General features: G+C 41.4%; 1 protein-coding gene across 1 annotated transcript in view; it reads right to left on the minus strand.

The window, feature by feature from the left end:
- Nucleotides 1-6,929: 6,929 nt before the first annotated feature.
- The window catches only part of LOC121285007 (N-chimaerin), a 292,291-nt gene continuing 274,456 nt past the window's right edge, over nucleotides 6,930-24,764 (minus strand). The window contains exons 12-14 of the mRNA XM_041201077.1: nucleotides 16,033-16,170; nucleotides 11,370-11,475; nucleotides 6,930-7,195 (exon numbers count right to left, since the gene is read on the minus strand). Of these exons, the coding sequence (XP_041057011.1) occupies nucleotides 7,024-7,195; nucleotides 11,370-11,475; nucleotides 16,033-16,170 (416 nt within the window). The 3' untranslated portion in view covers nucleotides 6,930-7,023. The remainder of the gene's footprint in view (nucleotides 7,196-11,369; nucleotides 11,476-16,032; nucleotides 16,171-24,764) is intronic.

Genomic DNA, 24,764 nt, shown 5'->3' on the forward strand with positions numbered 1-24,764 from the left:
CGAAACCCTCAACCTCTAATGCTAGAAGAACAAGGGCAACAGGCACATGCCTGAAAGCTCCCCTTAAAGTCACACACCATTCTGACTTGGAAATATATTGCTCGTTCCTTCATTGTTGCTAGGTCAAAATCCTGGAACTCCCTAACAGCGCTGTGGGTGTGTACACACAAGGACTCCAGCGGTTCAAGGAGATGGCTCACCACCACCACCTTCTAAGAGATCGGCAATAAATGCTGACCTTGCCAGTGACACCCACATCCCATGATGAATAAAAAGAAGAATGAGGAGGCAATATAAACTAAATGGTGCAATTTGAAAGGGGGTGCAGAAAGACAGAGACCTGGGGTGTGTATACATAAGTCCTCAAAGCTGGCAAGCCGAGAAGGCTGTTAATGAGGCATAAAGAAACCTTGGCTTTAAAGACAGAGGCAGAGTACAAAAGCTTGGAAGTTATACCGAAACTTTATAGGACACTATTTTTGCCCCAGCGATTTCTGAACACCACAGAAATTGAAGTTGTTCTCCATAGAAAGTTAAGGGGAGGTTTGGTAAAGGGTTTTGTTAAACTATGGCGATAGCGTTCCCAGTGGCAAGAGGGTAAGTACTTAGAGGACATAGATTTAATGTAATTGGCTAAAGAACCAGAGGCAAAATGAAGAAAATATTTAATATTTATATAACAGCTGCATCCCTTTATAATTCTCCACTTCCCAACCCAAAAGTTAGCTTTCAAGATCTATATTGCCTTCCTCACTTTGGATGTCAGGATGCTTCTACATGAGATGTGTTCAAGGATTTCACTAAAGCTACTGCTTAATCCACTCACTATGAAATGAATTTCAGTGTTAAGGAAAGGAATTCATCCCTGGTCAGTTTTCAACCTTTTCTCAGACAAGCTTTAGTGAATTCATTCCTGAAAAAAAGTCATGCAAAATATTAGTTAAATCTTAAAGTTTTGACTAAAGATCTTTTTTGAATTCAAAGCTCCAGTACTGTATTTAACATGTTAACTAAACTGGATCTTAGTGATTAAACATATAGCACCACCTTCAGTGTCAAGGCGATTGAATTCAGGGCACAAACTGGCATTTCCAAAGTGAAATACTATTTACTTTACTTCTTAAAATAACTACAGATATCTAAGACTATTTGCAATCCATACTGGGATCCGAGTAACAAAACAACAAATGCCCTCTACCAATTTTCTTCAAAGATTTCTGTATTAAACATCCAATGAAGTTTGGTCAATATGACAATTAGTGAGAAATCAAATTAATACTTAACATGTAAAAGGACAGAGTACAAGGGCTATGAGCAAAAAGCAGTAGATCGTTTAATTTCATGTTGACTGATTTACAGAATTACATTAGTAACTCTCTCTCACTTGCAAAGTCATTTCCTGCTAATGGTTTAGAAAAATATAAATGGGACAACATGATAGCAGATGAGAAGCAGGTCAATTAAAGCTCAATACTTCCTCTCTCAGCAGTAATCCAAATTTATTTTGGTAGTCAAGCAGTTCACATTGATATTTCATAAATAAAACACATAAAAGTCACAGATAATAAAGTTGCAAGCAACTCTCAAAATGTTTTATATATATCTATCCATTAATATATTAAAGATGGCACATCAGCACATGCAGACTTCACACTCCATATCTCATACTATGTTACAGATGCAAAAGAATCTTAAATTACAGGATGGTTCTCACCTGCAAACTGAAATTGATGGGCACGTTCCAATTTTCAAAGTTCCCCGACCAACGATTAAATTGTATTTAATGACAATAATTAGACTTTCGAGTCTTGAAAGAACAGGGTAACTTAAATGTAGCTCCACTATAGCAGCAGAATAATATTCTGAGTATTATATGATATAATAATCCCATTGTTACAAAATCTCATGCCATTCAATCTACCATGAGCAGTATCATGACAGAGCCACCAGAATTTTAAAAATAAGTTTTGACTGCGTCACATTTCAGACATCAAACTTTATTACATATACAAATTAATCTTTAAAAAGAAATAGCAAGAAATTACTGAATACTTGGTGGTTTTTCTGATTTCAGTAGGAGCCACTGATTTAAAATAACCTGGCAATCTACCCTGATGATCATTTAATTGACCTTAGAATGTAGCAAATAGGAATTACTATAAAATTGAAAGCCTGATTTCTCAATTTACAGCAATTAGATCTTCTGGTCTCAGGATATAGCACCACCTTAGCAGCAGCAATGTCTGTTATATTGTAGAATAGTCCTGTCTTTATAAAGCAGGGCATTGTCCGCCATGAGCAGACATGTATACATCTACATGTACAATATATATTCCATTCCATCAGTCATATATTAACTGTTTGGTTTCAGTATCGTTCACAAAACAAAAAATTACAGCAAAACAATCTTTAAAACATGTGAGAAAAAAAGTCAGTTATTTCTGGTGATTTCTGTTGGCCTTCAACATGTAGTCTCAAACCAGGGAAAGCAGCAGAGGCTTACAAGCACCTGCCAAGCTACAGACCAACCTCCTCCCACAAGAATCACCCTCTAAATGATCTTCAGATGTGCCTCTTTAGATGATCTGCCACAAGAGAGACGTTTTGTGGCCATAAAAAGACATTCTAGGTTAAATACAACTCTAAATTGATAAAAGAAAGCTTTTCTCAAATCAGTCCCTTCAGGCCAATTAAAAGAGCGTTATCAAGACATAAAAATACAATACAATACATAGATAATATATTGTCCATTACATGGTATAACACTTCTGTTATCACTCAATGCAACTTCTGTCTTATTGTGAGCAACAGAACAAGTCTAACAGTCACAGGTATGCATACACAGAAATCAAGTTTTTAAATGCGTTTGTTAAGTCAGGATGGGGAATGTTTTAAAAAGGAAAAGGTAAAACCATTCCCATTCAGTAGAGTAGCATTTTGGTTGACATAAGCCTCGTTGCTAACTCACCTACCTTTAATCTACTATTACTAGACAAATCTGTGAAAATGTTTTGAGGTTGTAACTAAGAGTGGATAAGGGAGGCTAGTGTATTCTTATTTTAAATAAGCATTCGATAAGGTGCCACACAAGAGATTATTACATAAAATTAGGGCTCATGGGGTAACATATTAGTCAGAATTAAGGATTGGTTAATGGCCAGAAAACATTGAGCAGGATTTTGCCCTTGGTGGGGGTGCTCGGCAGGGGCAGTCGGGAAGCCAACCGCCACCCGTGATCGGCACTGCACTCCAATTAAGACCTGCCTGGCATGGAACGTGAGCCGCAAGGCTCAGCGCTGCCTGTGCGGGTAGGGGGAGGATGATGAGTGGGCCTAGCGTGAACTTTGCGTATGTATGGAGCTGCCTCTGGGAAATTAAGCACTCTTTAAAAAAACTTAATGAACAAAATAAAAAAGTCATACAACCATGTTTTAATTCAAGTGTAAAATTTTTATTTTATTTTTATTTGCTTTAGGAAATCTTATCCTGTGGGTGAGGTTTCCTAAAAAGTGCAAAGGCCGCTTGGTGTTTTCGCCTGCCCACCAACCATAAGGTTGGATGGGGAGAGTAAATTTGAATTTAATTACCTCTTTAACGGCTTTAATAGGCCTTTTAATTGTGGGCGGGTGCACATCAGAGTCAGCAGCGCTCCCGCCGAATGAAATATCGTGGGACTACGCAATGACGTTGGGATGCTCACCCAATGTCAGTGCGCGCGCGCTCGCCCACCGAGCTCAATATTCTGCCCATTGAGTAGGAAAAAGTAGATCCTTTTTGGGTTGGCAAACTGTAACTAGTGGGGTACTGCAAGGATCAGTACTTGGACCTCAGCTATTTACAATCTATATCAATGACTTAGATGATGAACCGAGTATAATCTATCCAAGCTTGCTGATGATACAAAGTGGGAAAGTACGGTGTGAGGAGGATGCAAAGAGGCTGCAAAACGATTTAAACAGGTAAGTGAATGGGCAAGAACATGGCAGATGGAACACAATGCAAAGAAATTTGAAGTTACTTTCATAGAAAAATTAGAAAAGCACATTATTTTTTATATGATGAGGGAAATATTTGTATTCAAAGGGATCAGCCTGTCCTTGCAAACAAAGGTACAGCAAACATTAGGAAGGGAAATGGTATTTACTACCTTGGGATTAGAGTATAAGAGAGAAGAAATCTCGTTGCAATTGCATTGAGCCTTAGTGAGACCATACCTGGAGTACTGTGTACAGTTTTAATTCAGGAGGGAGTGCCTTGGTCTTGGAGGGAATGCAACAAAGGTTCACTGGACTGATTCTTGGGAGGAGAAAATTACCATATGAGGAGAGATTGAATAAACTAAGCCTATATTTCCTAGAATTTAGAAGTAGAGATGATCTAATCAAAACATATAAAATTATTTAGGGACTTGACAAGGTAGATGCTGGGAAGATGTTTCCTTTGGCTGGTGAGTTTAGAACTAGGGATCACAGTCTCAGATAAGGAGTTGGCCATTTAGAACTGAGATGAGAAGAAATTTCTTCACTCAAAGGGTCCTCAAGCTTTGGAATTCTTTGTAGCAGAGAGCTATAGATATTTAGTTGTTCAGTATATTCAAGTCAGCTGTCAATAGATTTTTGGATACTATGGGGACCAAGGGCATGGAAATCATACGGGAAGGTGCAGCTGAAGTAGAAGATCAGCTATGATCTTATTCACCTTGAGGGGCTGAATGGCCTACTGCTACTTCTATTTCTTTTGTTCTTATTTTACTTTAGAGTCAGCGGTATTTCATGTAATTGTCTAAGATCAGTAGTTGTATAACATGCATAGCCAGTAAACTCCCATGTTACTCTTGTTCAGTGACAATGGAGCTCTGTGCATTTGTAAATTCTCTATTCAACAGTTTACAAGTTCTAATTTACTTTAACGCAGAAGCTTGCAGGAACAATTAAAACCTTCACTGTAAACATCCAAAAATTTAATGAGGCTTTAGAATTTTAACTTCTTTAACAACCTATTTTCTGTTATAGTGCTGTAACTATTTTTGGAGCTATGTTGTAGCTGTTGTTCTATCTTCGGTTTTGTCTTGGAACTTGTAATTTTTTTAAGCTGCTTCTATCTAATTTAGTAACTGGCAAAATATTCTGCTCCTTTGGAACATCAAAAGCAACAAAGCACTTCACATGCACTGACGTTCAATATAAATGGAACCTTGAACCATGCTCCTTGATCAATTTTACGAGGTATTTTGTAGAATGTCGGACATACCCCTATTTCTGACAGCTTTAAACTGACTTCTGACTGGGAGGACATCAACTTAATATACACCATTAAGTCCTTTGAAGGTACAAATGAACAAAAGATGTTAAAAAGTGTCTCTCATAACCACATTAAGTGCTCAACCATTCATTGGATTCAACTGGTGTTTGCTCACACAAGTATAGCTGCCAATCAAACATATACTTCAAAAAAGTAGTAAAGTGGTATTTGAAATGAATACTTGATCCCCAAGGCCAAACGATCATGAGGCAAATAAATTATATTTTACACAAAAACTAGTAATGGCCCACATTTGCAATTGATTACATTGGATTAAGAACCTATTTTCCACTTACTATAAACTAAAGCCCACTCTAATATTACATGCACCTAGATTCTATAATATTACTTTAAAATGTTTTATCCAATGCTACATGGAGAATTTCTGTGCTAGTAATACACAATTTCTGGAGCACTACCAAGATGTTCTTGTTTTTTTTCTCTCAATTATATTAAATACTTAGCAGTTGTATTTTATCCCTCTATCCACTTACTTGGCTATACTCTGAGTGGATGATTTATTTTCCTGTTTGGATGATATTTTAGGATTATTTATTATTAAAACAGATAGTGCATAAGTGACTGCAGAATCAAATAGCCAAAGGAATAACAGAGAAAAAATAGAAATTTAAAGAAGGGAAATATATTTCCATTAGACTTATATTATTTTTAACTACCTATGCAAAATACCTTCCTTCTAATTGCAGTTAACTTGAGAAATTACAAACATATTTTTCAGGGCTTAAGCAATTCAGAATATAATGTTATGTGTATACATTATTCACTGATTCAGATGAGCATTGTACTCAGAAGCTGATGTATTCCTTGACTTTGTCTATAAGTTTTTAAATAAATAAATGTTCAGTCCTATGGGGCCAGTTTTTCCTACGTTCAATCATTTCCAACTGCTATCAGGATCCATTGTAATCCAGAAATTTATTCTTACTTTAAATCACAGCAATTAAATGAATATTCGGTAATATCACCAAATGTTGCTACTATCACCGAATAGTATCACCGGAAAGTTTTGATTTAAAAAATACATTGTAGATGTAAATATTAATAAATTAATGCTTGCATGCCAAAGTAAAAGAACAGAAGTTACACGAGAAACAAACCAGGGGTGGCTTTGAGTTTCAAGTGTAAATAACCACCTGATGGTATTTGGTACTGATTATGCAGTTTGAACAGAAATATTATACAAAACATTTTGTTTCAGATAGAAAGAGGTCCATAAGCAAAATTTACACAACTCTGATGAACTATATCATAGTTCAAAAGGCAGAAATAAACATTGGCAAGTTTCACCAAATGCAATATCAACATTATATTGTATTCTGATATTCTGTATTGTAGACTCATTACTAGTCCAGAATTATGAACTACTACATTACAGATCAACACCCAGAATTTATAAACATGAGGCAAATTCATTTCATATGATCCAAAAAAAGCCACTGCAACAATTTCTGATTTCCATCGCAGATCCCTGACAAAAACAGGGATCAAATCATGCAGTAGCTTTAGTTTATATTAAAGAACCCAAGTCCAACCCAGAGGTTTCAGTTTTCAAAATTACATTATGATGTGTCTGAGCTGAGTACACTATAAAAAAGTACAAAGGATTGCTGTCATTTCAACCTGCTTACTGAAGTAACTACCTGGATAAAATAATCTAACGCATTCTTCATACCATTGTTTAAAATTCCCATCCCAACAGTTTCAAAATAAAATATCTTCATTTTGGATAAGCATCTCTACCAATAGTCTTTGATAACGTATGTCATTTAAGGCTGCCATGGGGTCCTGTTCTGGGGCTCGCATTAGAGTTGGTCCAAAAACAATTCCAAGATTCTCTGCATTCATCAGGTTGTCCTTCTCATGTAGAGTTACCCTGCAAAAAACAATCATCCATTTTAATAAACTACTGAATTGTAATATTTACTTCGGCAAATGTCTATGAAATTATAACTCAAATCAAATAGTATTTGAAAATGAATGGACTTTGATATATTGGTACCTTTGTCATCAAATCCTACAACTGAATTGTGACCAGTTTTCCAATCAGATACTCAAAATGTGGAAAAGTGGCTACAGTTGCTGCACTTCACAAACAAAAATAAATTGTATAGAGCTTAAAGACACTCTGCATAGAAATACTTTTCTTTTCTTTCTTTAGGAATACTCCCATTAAAAAGTTATCTAATTGTATTGCATTCATTTAAACATGATAATTTCCATCCAAAAGAGTAATCAGGCATTTCCCATCTTTCTTTTTTAAATGTTGTCTAGTTCTCAAATGGGATACATTTACACAAGATACCCAAAATATCAAACAAGAAAAGTCATTTGATTCACTAAGTTTACTCCATTCAACAGATTTTGCAAAATGTGTGCTGCCATGGACCCTTGGCAAATGTATTGAATCCCCTGAAACTAACAAATAAGTTTGCCAGGAAAGAAAGCTCAACGAAAACTCATTCCTGAATATCTAAGGTCATCTAATAAAACATTGTGGTGTCAAAAATTTTAATCAACATTTTCCAATGAGTGAGTGGAATATCCTGAAATATCCTATTCTTCACCACAATCTGTTGTCTTAAAGCCCTCTCCCTTGTCTCCTCCACCCTGATCCCCATGTTAATGGAGGCCATGGACTTCTTTGTCACTGAGATTGAGAACATCTGTCCAGCTGGTTTTTGTTGCTTCCCTCCATTATCCTAACCCACCAGGTCAAACTTTCCCTAAGGCCGCCTCCCCCAGCTCTGAACTCACATCATTCTTTAGTTTCTCCCTACCACCCATCATGCCCTCTCTGAGCTCATCTTGTCCACAAGATCCACCTCCTATTCCCTTGACAATATTCACACCAAAACTACTGATAACTCCAAGACATCTGATATTAACAGTTCCTTCTCCGCTCCTTCAAATCTTCTTGAATCGCCCCTCTCCTCAAAAAAAAAAACACCCTTGACCACCTCTATCCTGGAAAACTACTGCTCCATCTCCAATCTCCTTTTCCTCTCCTTAAACGTTTTGCTGACTCTGAAATCCGTGCCCATCTTTCCTGGAACCCATTGAATCCCACCAATCAGGTTTTTGCCCCTTTTACAGCACTAAAAAGATCCTTATGGAGTGGTAAATGACATTTTAAGTGATGGTTATCACAGTAATCTATCGCTGCTGATCCTTCTTGACCTGTCTATACCTTTGACATGGCTTGCCAAATTATCCTCCTCCAACATCTCTCCTCCATCATCCAGCTGGGTGGGACTGCAGTTGCCTACTTCAATTCTTATCTATCCAGTTGTAGCCAGAGAGTCACCTATAATGGTTTCTCTTGCTACTCCTGCACAATTCACTCTGGTATCCCCAAGGATCTATTCCTCGGTCCCTTCTTATTTCTCATGCTGTCCTTGGTGACATCATCCGAAAACATGTCATATTCCATATGTACAGTAACTCCACCTCACTGCCATCTCTCTCAATCTCTCCACTGTCTCTAATTTGTCATATTGCTTAATCAACATCCAGTATTTAATGAGCAGGAAATTCCTTTAACTAACTATTGGGAAGGCCAAAACCATTGTCTTCAGTCCCTATCACCAACTCCATCTCTTTCCCTGACAACTGTCTAAGGCTGAACCAGACCATTCACAACCGTGGTATTGTATCTGACCCTGAGATGAGCTTCTGACCATCTATCTGCTCCATCATTGCTTACTTCCACCTCCATTTTCGCCAGTTTCTGCTCTTGTGTTAGCTCATCTGCTGCTGAAACTTTGTTCCCTCTAGTCTTGACTATTCCAGTGCTCTCTTGGCCATCTCCCATCATCTAGCCTACATAAACTTGAGCTCATTATAAACTCTCTTACCTGTATTCCAACTTGCACCACGTTGCATTCACCCATCACCCCTAAGCTCGCTGATCTACACTGCCTCCCAGTCTGACATCATGTTGATTTTAAAATTCTCATCTTTCCTTTCAACTTGCTCCATGCCCTTGCCCCTCCATATCTCTGTAACCTATGGCAACCCTGCAACTCTCCAAGATCTCTGTACTCCTCCAATTTTGGCCTCTTGAATATCTGTGATTTTAATCCACCACTGGCAGCTGTGCATTTAGCTGCCCTGGCCCTAAGAACTGGAATTCTCTCCCTAAACCTCTCCAAATCTTAACATCTCTCTTTTCCTACCTATTTCTTTGACCAAGCATTGGTCATCTGTCTTAGTATCTCCTTATATGGATAACTGGGAATTTTTATTTGACAATGTTCCTGAGGAGAGTTTTATGATGTTAAAGTTGCTATGGAAACGCAAACTACTGTTGGTGTTGATTCCACAGATGTTATTAAGATCAGCAGCAGAGGAATCATTTTTTTTAAGAAGCATTTGATCATCAACAGCTCAACATATTCTCATTTCCAAACTTGTTCCCAACATACACTTACCTGGTGGAAAAAGGAATTAATTAATGTACTGCTTTGAAGCAACCTTGATATCTTAGTGGTGATAAGATACTTGCTAGTATGATTTGGAAAAACTAATGACAGCAAGTCTGTTCGTGGTACATAGCATTGGGCTGATTTTTCTGAATAATATGTCATAAAATATTCATTTGCTCCTCTAATGGATTACACTATTACTTTTAATTACATTAAGGCCTGGATTTTTCCTATTGCGGATGGGCTGGACGGGGGCGGGCGCGGAGCCGATCGCCGCCTGCCATCGGCTACACGCCGTTATTTTACGCAGGCAAGCCAATTAAGGCCCGCCCATCTTAATGTGCGGCCGGTAGTGCTCAGTGCTACCTGTGCGGGCGGGGGGAGGAGGGAGAGTCGGGGCCTGTGCTCTTTCGCACATGCACGTGAAAGCGTGCAGAAATCTCCCTGAGGCACGGAGCTCCCTCAGGGAGATTGAATGGTTATGAAAATAATTAAAGAATCGATTGAAAAATTTATTCAAACATGTCCCCTCATGTGACTGTGTCACATGAGCTGGGACATGTTTGTAAAGGTGGGAAAATTTATTTATTTATTTTATAAATGCTTCAGAAAACCGCATCCCTCCCATGGATGAGGTTTCCTGAAAAACACGAAGGCTGCTTGGGCTTTTTGCCTGCCTGCCAACCTTAAGGTTGGACAGGCACCGTTCTTACGTACTTTAATTAACCCCTTAATGGCCTGAATAGGCCCTTGACATTTTAGCAGGCGTGCAGCCGACTCCAGCGCGCGCCTGTGAATGAAATATCATGATGACGTCAGGATGCACACCCAACGTCATCGCATGTCATTTTACATGTCGGCATATTGGGCCCGCCCCCGCAGGCTGACCAGAAGATCCTGTCCTAAATGACGAAATGTGTTACTTATCCAATACCTCCACCGTACATCAAACTGTCTTGTACAATTAAAATTCAATTTTTGAAATAAACAGCACCACCAAACTGGTTAATTACCTGCAAAATGAACATTCTTTGGATATAAAGAAATACTCAAGAAGGCAAGGGATTATTTTATCAAACTAGTTCTTAATCTAAATTGCAATTCAGAATTGGAATACTGAACTGTTAAATAGTAAACAACTTTGACTATGAATAGGTTTCTTTAAAACCTCGTATAATGGTGGCACAAAAGCAGTAATGTTCGTGCCCAATACTTGTGGAATGATTGACCAAAATTTGAATTCCAATGTCAACAGATGTTTGCAGTATGGTTTTCTGACACAGTAAATTCACTATTCTTAACTGAACTGTTTATAGAATAAAGGGAAACTAGTTTGACATCAGTTAACGCTTTGTGATTTTCATTCATCTATCTTCTGTCAGACTGATTAAAGAGATCTTCAGTCTTCTTCTTCTAGGAATAGCATGATTTTTTGTGAGGGGTGTGAGGGAACAAAAATATAGACATGTAAAATAAGAGAACTGTAAGTTATATTTGCTATTCTATAAATTGACATGCTTCTAAGAAAAAAAGAAAAATATTTACATCAAAAAGTTAAGTAATATATTTGCTAACTGCATAGCACTCACTTACAAATGGTTAATATTAATGGTTATGATGTACCTTTTTAAATGAGCCATAAGGTACCTCAAGGTTTCACAGTGTGCAGGTGGCAACATTTTTAATGCTTCATGAACTGACTCTAATCTCTCATCAGGTTCTGGAATCTCTGCAATAGAAACAACAGAACATCAAAACATCAAGGGAAAGAAATTGAGCTCATTAATGCCTTTTTTTTGGGTGCTATGAGTGTCCTTAGAGCTCCAAGATGGCCTCCGAACACATGTGAGACATATCATAACAGACCCTATTTCGTTGAAAGCATTAGCACCAACACAGTAAATGTTGGCTGAAAGTTTACAGAACAGGCAGATCATGACATCACTCAGTGTACAACAATGATTTGACACCACTTGCCATTTTGGGGCTTAGTGCTCCAGCTAACAACCTCTCTTAACCTCGTACAATTGAACATGTGTTCAGTAGCAGAAAGGACACACCCTCCCACCCCCACCAGCAGTATTTAAAAGGATTATCAACTACTTTCAAGTTAGTTCTTAGCTAAGTTTTTCTTGCTGTTGCTGCGTTCCATAAGTTTTTGGTACTTTTTACAGTTGTTTCAAATTACAAAAATCTACAGGGAATGCTATGTCAGGTGCTGACTTCAAGGATAATGCACAAACCAATTGCTCTTCGACATAGGTGCACTAAGAGGTAGTGGCATAGAAAATGAGTTGTAGAATGAACAGAGGCCAAGCAGAGCAGGACAACATATTGAAAGACGGAGGAGAAAGGGGAGAGTTATCAGCTGAAGACGATATTCACCTAGGATGGTCAGGGAGCAACTCTTCTACTTGTACCTCAGCAAGGAACAACATGTGTGATGGCTGAGCTTCATCGTGAACATTCTCACCGAAATCTGCCGCCTGCGCAGCCACAACTGAAAACTCACAGCAGTTCATGAATAGCATTGCCAGTGGATCTGAAGGTGACCCTGGCAATGAACTATTGTGTGTCTGGCTACTTCCAGACTGGAGCTGGAGATATTTGCAACATCTCCCAGTTTGCTGCTCATGGTTGCATATGGGAGATCACCGAAGGTCTCTACTTAATGAGAACTAACTACATTTCATTCTCTAATGCCAGAGACAAACAGAACGAGCTGCATTTTTGGTAGGTTTTAAGGCTTTCCCATAGCGCAAGGTGCCATTTAGCTGTATACATATTGCTTTGCAGGAACTGCTTGTCAGCTCTGCCCTATATCATAGCCAACAAGAATTCCACTCCCTCAATGTCTATGTGATGTGTGATTGCAGGGAGTGAATCACACAGGTCAATGCTGGGTAGCTTGGCAGCTGTCATGATGTCTTCATTATGTGGCATCACCATGGCAAACCAAGATTGACTACTGGGTAACAAGGACTCCTAACTGTTGATATTTCGGATGACTCTAGTGTGCAATCCACATACATGTGTGCAGCATGCAGAAATGAAAGCCTTGCTGCAATACAAAATATGATGGAGCAAATCAATGGTGTGTTGAAACAGCATTTAATCTCTCTGGATCTTTCTTAAAAAGCTCTGCAGTACTGGGCAGAGTGGGTGTCGATACTCATGGTGGTCTTCTGCAATCTGCGCAATCTTGTCATCAAGAGGGGCCAGCCTTGCCACCAGCTATATGGTGAACAGCTAAGGAGCAGCGAGGAGGAAAAGCAAGAGAAGAAGCAACTTAGACAGTACTTTTTTTAACCCAGGCTGACCTTCAAGAATCCAACCAAGTGTGATGCCAGTAATCATAACCCTCAAGCAGCTCTGAGCCTAAAGGCCTGGCTGTGGACTGCACTATCTTAGCACAGGCAACACCAATCTGGCTGGCCGCCTGACAGACAATAGCAAAAGCACAGGTGGAGTGGCAGGGCTGCCTTCCTGAGATAAGACAGCAGGTTTGTGCTCCATGAAGCAGCACTTCAGCAATCCTAGTTAAACATTGGAGGACAAATTGAGGAACTACTGTGACAATCTGCAAACAACTTTACACACTGTAATCCACAGTCATGATGGCAAAAGTCTGAGCTTACACTGCAGATGCTCGGTGGCTGCCACTTCTGCTGCAACGGAAATTACGACATTGGCCATCAGTTGCTGCATGTACAAGTGTGCAAACAGGGTTCGCCACCATTTCCGTGCTGGAAAGGATATGCACAAGCCTGCATAGCCCTGCACAAGTTGACGCTGGACTCTCCATGGTCCGTGACAGTCTCCCAATACACCAAGCATTTTGTTGTGCATACCCATCAATGTTCTTCTGTTGGTTACCCCATCAAAGTACTCGCCTGAATTTTCTGCACCTCGCCATGTATAGTCTTGCACTCTAGTGAACTGGTACCTGTGCTAGCTATTTTAGCTCCTGATTGCAAGTCACTCAGGCCTCTTCCCTCACCACCTGCAGATTTCACCTCTGATATATGCTCTAAGATATGTGCAGTTTCAGTATCTGAATTGGTGGCTGCAAGTGTGAAATCAAGTGACTGGGCTGTGACTTCATTATCATTCACTTCTTGGTGTTCCTCCACTGCTTGGTCAGATTAGACTTCTTGGGTATCTGAAAGGAGAAAACACAACTGTAAGGTTGTGGTAAGGGGAGGGGACCAAACCAAGAGGTGCATGCTTACACCATCTGCAGCTTGTAAATCAGTAAACTGTCTAGAATGAAGGGGAAATGGGATTTGGGAAGGCGGATTAAGTATCAGGATATTGTCATCTTCAATGGTTTCAACCCCCGTTGCTTGCCAGGGCCTCAGAAATGGGCGTCCCAATAAGGTTTGCACTGTATCATGCATGTGGGTTCAGGCATCAAATCGTACTCATCCACCTCCAGCTACTCGTGCTTTTGGCTGCATGTCAACTTTAACCGTAATACAGAGGTGTGTCAGTAAGTATTGTGCTGATGTGGCCATCATGGTTGAATAGCTGACCGTGTGTGTAAGCTGACAGATTTGGGTGTGAGTCTTGTAGAAGTGTTAAGTGTGTGAGGCTGAAGCGAAACATATGAATATTGGGTATGAGTCCAATTTTATAGAGTCCCGAGTGGTGTGGTTGTTGTGATTTGAGCAGTATCTGAGGCTAGTGATCCAACAGGTATGGCACTTGAAGATGCATTGACTGACTTTGATCACTCATGCGAGGTCAGCAAGCCTCTTGTGACACTGCATCCAGATCATCAGGGCTTTATTCCAGGCATTGATCCTCAGGGTTTTCTGTTCCCAGTGCCTTCTTAGCATGTTTCTGAGGGGAAGCCACCAGATATAGAATATCTCTCCTAATTTCCACCTCTTCTACTGAGGCCTCCAGTGCAGCTTCTGAAAACTTTGGAGCTCGCTCTCTCTCTCCCCTTCCCGCCATTCTTTACATTTCCCAGGTCAGATCCACTTCCTGTACAACTGGAAAGATCTGCACAACACCTTCCTTTAACAGGTGCAGGCTAGCTTTAAGCAGCTGATGTGTGCAGCCAACGAACAATGCAGTCAGCATTATTAATTATGTACTGCAATCTCTGTACCCGTTTCCATCCAATTTAGCCCCCACAAAAATTTTAAGAAGATAATTCAAACTTTCGGGCTTCCCCTGTACCCGGGAACTCCTCCTGCAAGCCTGAAAATTGAAGCTGGGTGGAAAACAGCCCTGAAGTGGTCAATAATTAGCCACTTAAGGGCCTCAATTGGTGCCAAGGCCTCACCTGTCATGCTAGTATCCCAGAGATCCTGGGTTCAAATCCCACTGCAGCAAATGGTGAAATTTGAATTCAGTAAAAACCTGGAATTTAAAAGTCTGTAAAACTGCAGAGATTGGGGCGGGTGGGAACTCAGCAGGAAGCCTGGCTGGGGAATTTTACAATCCCCCACCCCGCCTACAAACCTGCCGGCAGGGGAGCATAAAATTCAGGCCATTATTTCAAAAATAAGATTGCCTTATATCATAATGGAGAAATGTGACATTACGCAAAATTAAATTAGTTTTCCAGGGTCAGAGAGATCTTTCATTAACAATTATGAACTAGTGTGCTGTTAAAAATCCAGTTACACCTCATCAACAAGGCCTAAGTATTTCAAGGGTTTTTACAGCAAAACTAATAATGTAAAATAGCAGCTTCCGAATTTCCACGTAACTGACAAGCATGGACTCCAGAAGTTGCTGTCAGTTTCAGAGAATTAATGATGGTGAATGCTGACAGTTTTGATGTCTTTAGCACAAAATCTGGTCCATTGTGGAATATTAAAACTATAGTGTCTGAGCATTCCCCCCATTTACCTTGTACAAAAGCAGCATCATATAGTGGAGCCAATTTTCACTCTGTTACAATCAGAAAACAGATGTAAACAGAACATAATGGATAATTTAGATGGGAATCAGTTCCAGCTTTCCTTCAAACTGGTATTGAGCAATTAGGTGGTCAACGTGTGAAACTGCAGGTTTCTAGAAACTCTAAATGAAGAAAATCATAGTCACAGGCTTGTGTGACCGGAATGTGTGAGAAATATATGACTCTGTGTATTTGAAAGCATTATTAGAGTTCTACCTAAAGACATCACAGGCAATTGCAACTTACAAACTCAAGTTACTGACAAATGACAGGACATGCCAATTTTAACAATATATAAATAGATTTTAAATACACATAAATAAGTCAATAACATGACTATTGGATTTAAATTAAATCTATACTCACGTGCAGCTTCAATAAATTTTGGGTAGGCATCATATGTGATAAGTGGAATGGGCAAATCTCTGAAGTACAATTTAAGTGCACCAGTGATAATATTTATATCTTCATAAATATTTACTGAAATGTCTGCCTTCTCACCATCTAGGATCCAAAAAATTAAAAATCAATACAAAACAGATATTCAGTTCAATACATTCTACTCTTGTATTACATTCAATATGTATCAATATAAAAGGAAACCTATTTTGTTGTTCCATTTTTATAATTGCTTCACACAACATCCTTCTGTGTGACAGCATGGCAGACCATGCTGCAGGCATAACTATAATAATCACAAATGTTAGGCAACATCTTGAAAGTTAAGGCAATTGTTTCAATCACATGTACTATTCATGGTTATATTTGAAACATAAGATAATAAACATTAGAAAAAGGAGCGGGCCATCAACTCCATCTTCCCCCACTATCTTCGCATCTGTTAATTCCCTTCATCTCCAAGAAACTATCAATTGGCATCTTAAGTATACTCAAAGACTGAACATCAACGGCCCTCTGGGGTAGACAATTACAAAGGTTCACAACATTTTGAAATGAAAAATTTCTCCTCATCTCAGTCTTAAATGGCCAACTTCTTATTCTGAGTCTGTGACTTCTAATTCAAGACTCCCCAACCTGGGGGAACATCCTTCCAGCATCTACCCTGTCAAGTCCCTTAAGAATTTTATGTTTCATTCAGATCAGCTCTCATTCTTATAAATTCCAGGAAATATAGGCCTCGTCTACTCTGTCTCTCCTCATTGGACAATCCTCTCATTCAGGAATCAGCCCAGTGAACCTTCATTGCACTCTCTCTAGGGCCAGCATATCCTTCCTTTGTTAAATAAACCAAAACTATACATGGAACTACAGGTGTGATCTCACTAAGGCCTTATATAATTGCAGTAAGGCTTCTTGACTCGTATACTCCAATCCCTTAGTAATAAAAATGAACATACAATTAGCCTTCCTAACTGCCTTCTGTAACTGCATGTAAACTTTGTGATTTATGTATAAAGAACATTCTTTCACAGGTAGGGTGTCACTGGCCAACATTTATTGACAATCCCTAATGGCTCTTGAGAAGGTGATGGTGAACCACCTTCTTCAACTGCTGCAGCCCATGTAGCATAGGTACATCCACAGTGCTGTTAGGAAGGGAGTTCCAGGATTTTGACACAGACACTGAAGCAACAGCAATATGGTTCCAAGTCAGGATGGTGTGTGACATGGAGAGCAACTTGCAGGTGGTGGTGTTCCCATGCATCTGCTACCTTTGTCCTTCTTGATAGTAGAGGTCACAGTTTGGAAGAAGCCTTGGTGAGTTGCTGCAGTGCCTCTTGTAGATTGTACACATTGCTACCACTGTACGTCAGTGGGGGAGGGAGTGAATACTGAAGATGGGGGATGAAATGCCAATCAAGTGGGCTACTTTGACCTGGATGGTGTCGAATTTCTTGAGTATTGTTGTAGATGCAATCATCCAGGCAAAAGTGGAGAGTATTCCATCACACTCCTAACTTGTAGATGATGAACAGGCTTTGGGGAGTCAGGAGGTGAATTACTACTGACTGTTGAAATATTTCAGATATCACCATTTAAAAAATATGCTGCTTTTCTACTTTTCTTAAAAAAGCGGATAACTTCACAATTCCTGACATTATATTCCATCTGCCTTGTTTTTGCCCACTCACTCAAGCTGTCAATATCCCTTAGCAGCCTCTTTGCAGCCTCCTCATAGTTTACTTTCCTAGCTAACTTTGTATCATCAGGAAACTTGTATATGTTACCCTCGGCCCTCTCATTTAAGTCACTGATACAGATTGTAAATAGCTGAGGCCCAAGCACCAATCCTTGTGGTACTCACTAGTTACAGCCTGCCATCCACAAATAGTCTGCTTATTTCTATGCAATCCTCAATCCTGGCTAAGATATTACCTCCAATCCCATGAGTCCTAATTTTCCATAATAATCTCTTGTGTGGCTTCTTGAAATTCAAAATGCTTACATTCATTTGTTCTCCTTATCAACCTTAGCAGCGCCCTCTTGTGGCCACACATGTATGTATGGTAAACAAAAACAGAATTACCTGGAAAAACTCAGCAGGTCTGGCAGCATCGGCGGAGAAGAACAAAGTTGACGTTTCGAGTCCTCATGACCCTTCAACAGAACTAAGTAAAAATAGGAGAGGGGTGAAATATAAGCTGGTTTAAGGTGGGGGGTTGGGGGGAGAGAAGTGGGGGGGGTGGTTGTAGGGACAAGCAAGCAGTGATAGGAGCAGATAATCAAAGGATGTCACAGACAAAAGAACAAAGAGGTGTTGAAGGTGGTGATATTATCTAAAAGAATGTGCTAATTAAGAATGGATGGCAGCACACACAAGGTACAGCTCTAGTGGGGATGGGGTGAAATACGACTAAAAGGGCTTAAAAGGTACAGATTTAAAAATAATGGAAATAGGGGGAAAAGAAAAATCTATATAAATTATTGGAAAAAAACAGAAGGGAGGGGGAAGAAACAGAGAGGGGGTGGGGATGGAGGAGGGAGTTCAAGATCTAAAGTTGTTGAATTCAATATTCAGTCTGGAAGGCTGTAATGTGCCTAGTCGGAAGATGAGGTGCTGTTCCTCCAGTTAATGTTGAGCTTCACTGGAACAATGCAGCAAGCCAAGGACAGACATGTGGGCAAGAAAGCAGGGTGGAGTGTTAAGCGACAGGGAGGTCTGGGTCATTCTTGCGGACAGACCGAAGGTGTTCTGCAAAGCGGTTACCCAGTCTGCGTTTGGTCTCTCCAATGTAGAGGAGACCGCGTTGGGAGCAACGAATGCAGTAGACTAAGTTGGGGGAAATGCAAGTGAAATTCTGCTTCATTTGAAAGGAATATTTGGGCCCTTGGACGGTGAGGAGAGAGGATGTGAAGGGGCAGGTGTTGCATCTTTTGCGTATGCATGGGCAGGTGCCGTAGGTGGGAGTTGAGAAGTAGGGGGTGATGGAGGATTGGACAGGGTGTCTCGGAGGGAATGATCCCTATGGAATGCCGCCGGGGGGGTGAAAGGAAGATGTGTTTGGTGGTGGCATCATGCTGGAGTTGGCGGAAATGGCGGAGGATGATCCTTTGAATGCGGAGGCTGGTTGGGTGATAAGTAAGGACAAGGGGGACCCTATCATGTTTCTAGGAGGGAGGAGAAGGCGTGAGGGCGGATGCGCGGGAGATAGGCCGGACATGGTTGAGGGCCCTGTCAACGACTGTGGGTGGAAAACCTCAGTTAAGGAACAAGGAGGACATGTCAGAGGATATTTTTTGAAGGTAGCATCATCAGAACAGTTGCGATGGAGGCGAAGGAACTGAGAGAATAGGATGGAGTCCTTACAGGAAGCGGGGTGTGAGGAGCTGTAGTCGAGGTAGCTGTGGGAGTCGGTAGGCTTGTAATGGATATTGGTGGACAGTCTATCACCAGAAATTGAGACAGAGAGGTCAAGGAAGGGAAGGGAAGTGTCAGAGATGGACCATGTGAAAATGATGGAGGGGTGGAGATTGGAAGCAAAATTAATAAATTTTTCCAGGTCCCGATGAGAGCATGAAGCAGCACGGAAGTAATCATCGATGTACCGGAGAAAGAGTTGTGGGAGGGGGCCGGAGTAAGACTGGAACAAGGAATGTTCCACATACCCCATAAAGAGACGGGCATAGCTAGGGCCCATGCGGGTACCCATAGCCACACCTTTTATTTGGCGGAAGTGACAGAAGTTAAAGGAGAAATTGTTCAGTGTGAGAACAAGTTCACCCAGACGGAGGATAGTGGTGGATGGGGATTGTTCGGGCCTCTGTTCGAGGAAGAAGCTGAGAGCCCTCAGACCATCCTGGTGGGGGATGGAGGTGTAGAGGGATTGGATGTCCATGGTGAAGAGGAGGCGGTTGGGGCCAGGGAACTGGAAATTGTTGATGTGATGTAAGGTGTCAGAGGAATCACGAATGTAGGTGGGAAGGGACTGGACAAGGGGAGAGAGAAGGGAATCAAGATAATGAGGAATGAGTTCCGTGGGGCAGGAACAGGCTGACGTGATCGGCCTGCTGGGACAGTCCTGTTTGAGGATTTTGTGTCAGAGGTAGAAGCAGGCCGTTCGAGCTTGGGCGACTATCAGGTCGGAAGCAGTGGGAGGAAGATCTCCAAAGGAGATGAGGTCAGTGACAGTCCTGGAAACAATCATCTCCTCTCATCCCTCATCTCCTCTTCCAATCTCCACCCCTCTATCATTTTCACACGGTCCATCTCTGACACTTCCCTTCCCTACCTTGACCTCTCTGTCTCAATTTCTGGTGATAGACTGTCCACCAATATCCATTACAAGCCTAACGACTCCCACAGCTACGTCGACCACAGCTCCTCACACCCTGCTTCCTGTAAGGACTCCATCCCATTCTCTCAGTTCCTTCGCCTCCGTCGCATCTGTTCTGATGATGCTACATTCAAAAAAGATCCTCTGACATGTCCTCCTTGTTCCTTAACTGAGGTTTTCCACCCACGGTCGTTGACAGGGCCCTCAACCATGTCCGGCCCATCTCCCGCGCATCCGCCCTCACGCTTTCTCCTCCCTCCTAGAAACATGATAGGGTCCCCCTTGTCCTCACTTATCAACCAACCAGCCTCCGCATTCAAAGGATCACCCTCTGCCATTTCCGCCAACGCCAGCATGATGCCACCACCAAACACATCTTCCCTTCACCGCCCCCCCACCCCCGGCGGCATTTCGCAGGGATCATTCCCTCCGGGACACCCTGGTCCACTCCTCCATCACCCCCTACTCCTCAACTCCCACCTATGGCACCTCCCCATGCCCACGCAAAAGATGCAACACCTGCCCCTTCACATCCTCTCTCCTCACCGTCCAAGGGCCCAAACACTCCTTTCAAGTGAAGCAGCATTTCACTTGCATTTCCCCCAACTTAGTCTACTGCATTCGTTGCTCCCAATGTGATCTCCTCTACATTGGAGAGACCAAACGCAAACTGGGCGACCGCTTTGCAGAACACCTTCGGTCTGTCCAAAAGAATGACCCAGACCTCCCTGTCGCTTGCCATTTTAACACTCCACCCTGCTTTCTTGCCCACATGTCTGTCCTTGGCTTACTGCATTGTTCCTGTGAAGCTCAACGCAAACTGGAGGAACAGCACCTCATCTTCCGACTAGGCACATTACAGCCTTCCAGACTGAATATTGAATTCAACAACTTTAGATCTTGAACTCCCTCCTCCATCCCCACCCCCTTTCTGTTTCTTCCCCTCCCTTCTGTTTTTTTCCAATAATTTATATAGATTTTTCTTTTCCCCCTATTTCCATTATTTTTAAATCTATACCTTTTATGCCCTTTTAGTTGTATTTCACCCCACCCCCACTAGAGCTGTACCTTGTGTGTCCTGCCATCCATTCTTAATTAGCACATTCTTTTAGATAATATCACCACCTTCAACACCTCTTTGTTCTTTTGTCTGTGACATCTTTTGATTATTTGCTCCTATCACTGCTTGCTTGTCCCTACAACCACCCCCCCCCAACTTCTCTCCCACCAACCTTAAACCAGCTTATATTACACCCCTCTCCTATTTCTACTTAGTTCTGTTGAAGGGTCATGAGGACTCGAAATGTCAACTTTGTTCTTCTCCGCCGATGCTGCCAGACCTGCTGAGTTTTTCCAGGTAATTCTGTTTTGGTTTTGGATTTCCAGCATCTGCAGTTTTTTGTTTTTATCTATGTATGTATGGTATAGAGTAAAAAGCAAAACTGGATTAAACTAGTTCTCTGTTACTGATGGCTATGTTGTCTACATGAGTATGTAAAGATAGGACAAATTTGAGGATGAGATGGGATCATGGATCATGAAACAAACTTGGGTTGGAGAAGCTTCTAGCTAACCAGCCGAGGAACTTGTGAGTGTTCTTTCTGTGAGAAATAGGCTTAAAGCGTGTTGTACCTGTAGATGACTGGCCTTCGAAGTTGGCTGCATCAATAGGTATTGTCGGATGTCTGTGGGAGTACAGATGTGACCAAGAGTCTTTCGGAGCATATGTAGAGTGGTTTGTTAGGAACTAGAGATGGCTTAAGTAATTTATGGGCAGAATTTTATGCCTGTGGGTGGGCTCGTGCCCAACCCGGTTGGGCGTAAAATCGCGTGACATGTCGGGTGAGGGCCCCGACATCATTGTTCATTCATGCGATATTTCGCTGGGGGGACGCGTGCAAAAGTTGGAAGTGCGCCCACCGGCAATTAAGAGGGTAATTAAGCCCATTAACGGCGCAATTGACTCCGATTTTTTGTGCCTGGTCCAGTTGGCGGATTGGGGGAATCGGCCAGGCAGCCTCAGCATTTTTCATCAAACCTCATCCAAGGGTGGGATGAGGTTTCCGTTATTAAATAAGATAAAAATAAAAATCTGTGGACAGCATTTTTAGCATCCTCATGTTCAGGTGCCTGATAGTGATGCTTGGATATTTTATTTCTGATTTTCAAAACTTTTTTCATGGTTTTTGGGTCTGCAGCTCCATGAGGCAGCTCTCTGCCTTCAGGGAGCTTTCTTTCGGCACTCGTCTGCGCTCATGTTGATGTCATCACCCACCCTCCTCCCGCCCCCACTCCAACAGCATTGAGTTTTTCAGCGCAGGTTTCATGCTGGCTGGCCGTTAATTGGCCAGCCAGCGTGAAATCACAGTCGGGGGCCAGTCGCAGTCGGCAGTCCATTTCCCAGCCAATTCCAGGCCCACCGATTGCGCCCACCCACTGAGCTGAAAATTCAGGCCTATATGTGTATTTGGATGTGTTAGGAATAAGATATATCTTTAAGTTTAATTTGTATTTCTGTGTTAAGAAAAGGAGAACTTGAGTTTTAGTTTTACTTAAAAGATGCCTGCATTTTAATGAGATTTATGACTCTTGAAGGGGAGTTGAAACAAACACAAAGTAGAAAAAAACTGTGCTGTTGCCTAGCAACAGGGGTCCAGAGAGAGAGGCCCCACACAAATACCAAGAAGCCGAAAGCAGTTTGAGCTCAGTTGGTCATTCTGCTCTAAGATGAAGGGAGCAGTTTAAGTCTCTCTCTAGATAACATACTAGCAGACTGCTGAGGAAAATAAGTCTAAGAATCTTAGATGAGTTGCTCTGAAGTTAAAGTAACAGTGAATATCAAGTGACTTCTGCATCTCAAGGAACATACCAAGTTGTCAGCAGTCTACTAGAAGAGGGAACTGCAGGGAGTAGGTTCTAAAAGGAAAAGAGAAAAGCCCTAGAAGGTCTTCTAGTCAAAGGGGAAGAACAGGAATCTGGAAAAGGTTCTGTTAAGTGAAGTTAAGAGTGAGGTGCCGAGAAATGCTCCAAGTTTTAGGGGAGAAAGCTGTAGGAAGCAGACTTAAAGCAAAATAGGCTTGTGAGAAGCCAGAAGAACCAAGGAGGCAGCCAAATGCCTGTAACTCTTTACTGTGGGCATGTGAAGCAGCGGTGCTCTGTTGGCATGGCTGAGCATTTGAAAGAGAGTACGTGGAAAGCAAAACTTGAATGCATGTGGCAAACCAGGGGAAAGGAGAGTTCGAAACCCTGGAGGTGGACTCTTGTGGAAGGAGTCTGACAGAAAGTGTCCTTTGGAGAAGATTCCAAAGCGGGTTCTTCGGGAGTAGAGATTGGAAACCCTCATGTGAAAGATGGAGTTTAGTGAGACCAGTTGGCTCACGGTGTGCCAAGCATCTGGAGGAGTTGATGAGAGATCCACAGCATCTGTTTGGGGTGGCATTTGTCACTTGGTTTCAGAGTGTGCTGTGTCTGACCACAAGTCACCTATTGGTTTACATGGACTGTGTACTTAATGTGAACAATAGGGTATAAGTTAGCTTTTGTAACTTGTGCTATCCTTACAAATCTGTGTATATCTGTAAAGGTATAGTTTTGGGTGAAGGAGTATTGTAATATAGTTAATCTTTTCTTGTTTAATAAATGTTTTATTCTATTGTTAAAAGTTCATCAGTTGACTCCTGTGACTCTGTTCAGTTGCCACTTTGCATGTTTCTAAATAAAAAATAAAAGTTAGGATCTATCAAGCCAGGTTCCACCCTGGGATCTGACTTATCCAGTAGTAATATCAGCTGGGATCATAAAAGGTTAGAGACGCTTTTCATGGATAACAATATCCTCGAAGATCCTGATAATCCAGCTGTCAACCAGGCAGTGGGGGAAAGGAAAATGGTGATATTTTTGACTGAAGCAGGCCAAGGAATGTATGAAATGCTTACCCCAGCAAAGCCAAAAGACATGATACTATTGGACATTTTGCGTAAGCTTAAACAGCACTACAACTCCAAGCCTTTGGAGATTGCAGAAAGCTATCGGTTTGGGGAAAGAAGTCAGCTGTCTGTTCATTGTAATTTTGGTGAATTTCAAGGAAAGTGCTGTGAGACAGGTTTGCGGTTTAAAATGTGAGGGCAAGTGCAGTAAGTTGATGACATTGCCAAAGTTAACTTTTGAAATAGCCTACCAAACAGCATTGTCCATGGACGTGGTGGAATGTGACTCGAGAGAAGTTAGAGTTAACAACTGTCAGTCATCTGCTGAAGTAAATGAGCTGCAGATGAGTAAGGAGAAGGCCCCAATGATGGCAGTTAGTAGTAGCAGTGGTACAGCAAGGTCCAGTTACAGGTGAACAATGGATACAGAATTGTA

This window comes from Carcharodon carcharias, chromosome 12, assembly GCF_017639515.1.
Source record: "Carcharodon carcharias isolate sCarCar2 chromosome 12, sCarCar2.pri, whole genome shotgun sequence".
Taxonomy (NCBI): Eukaryota; Metazoa; Chordata; class Chondrichthyes; order Lamniformes; family Lamnidae; genus Carcharodon; species Carcharodon carcharias.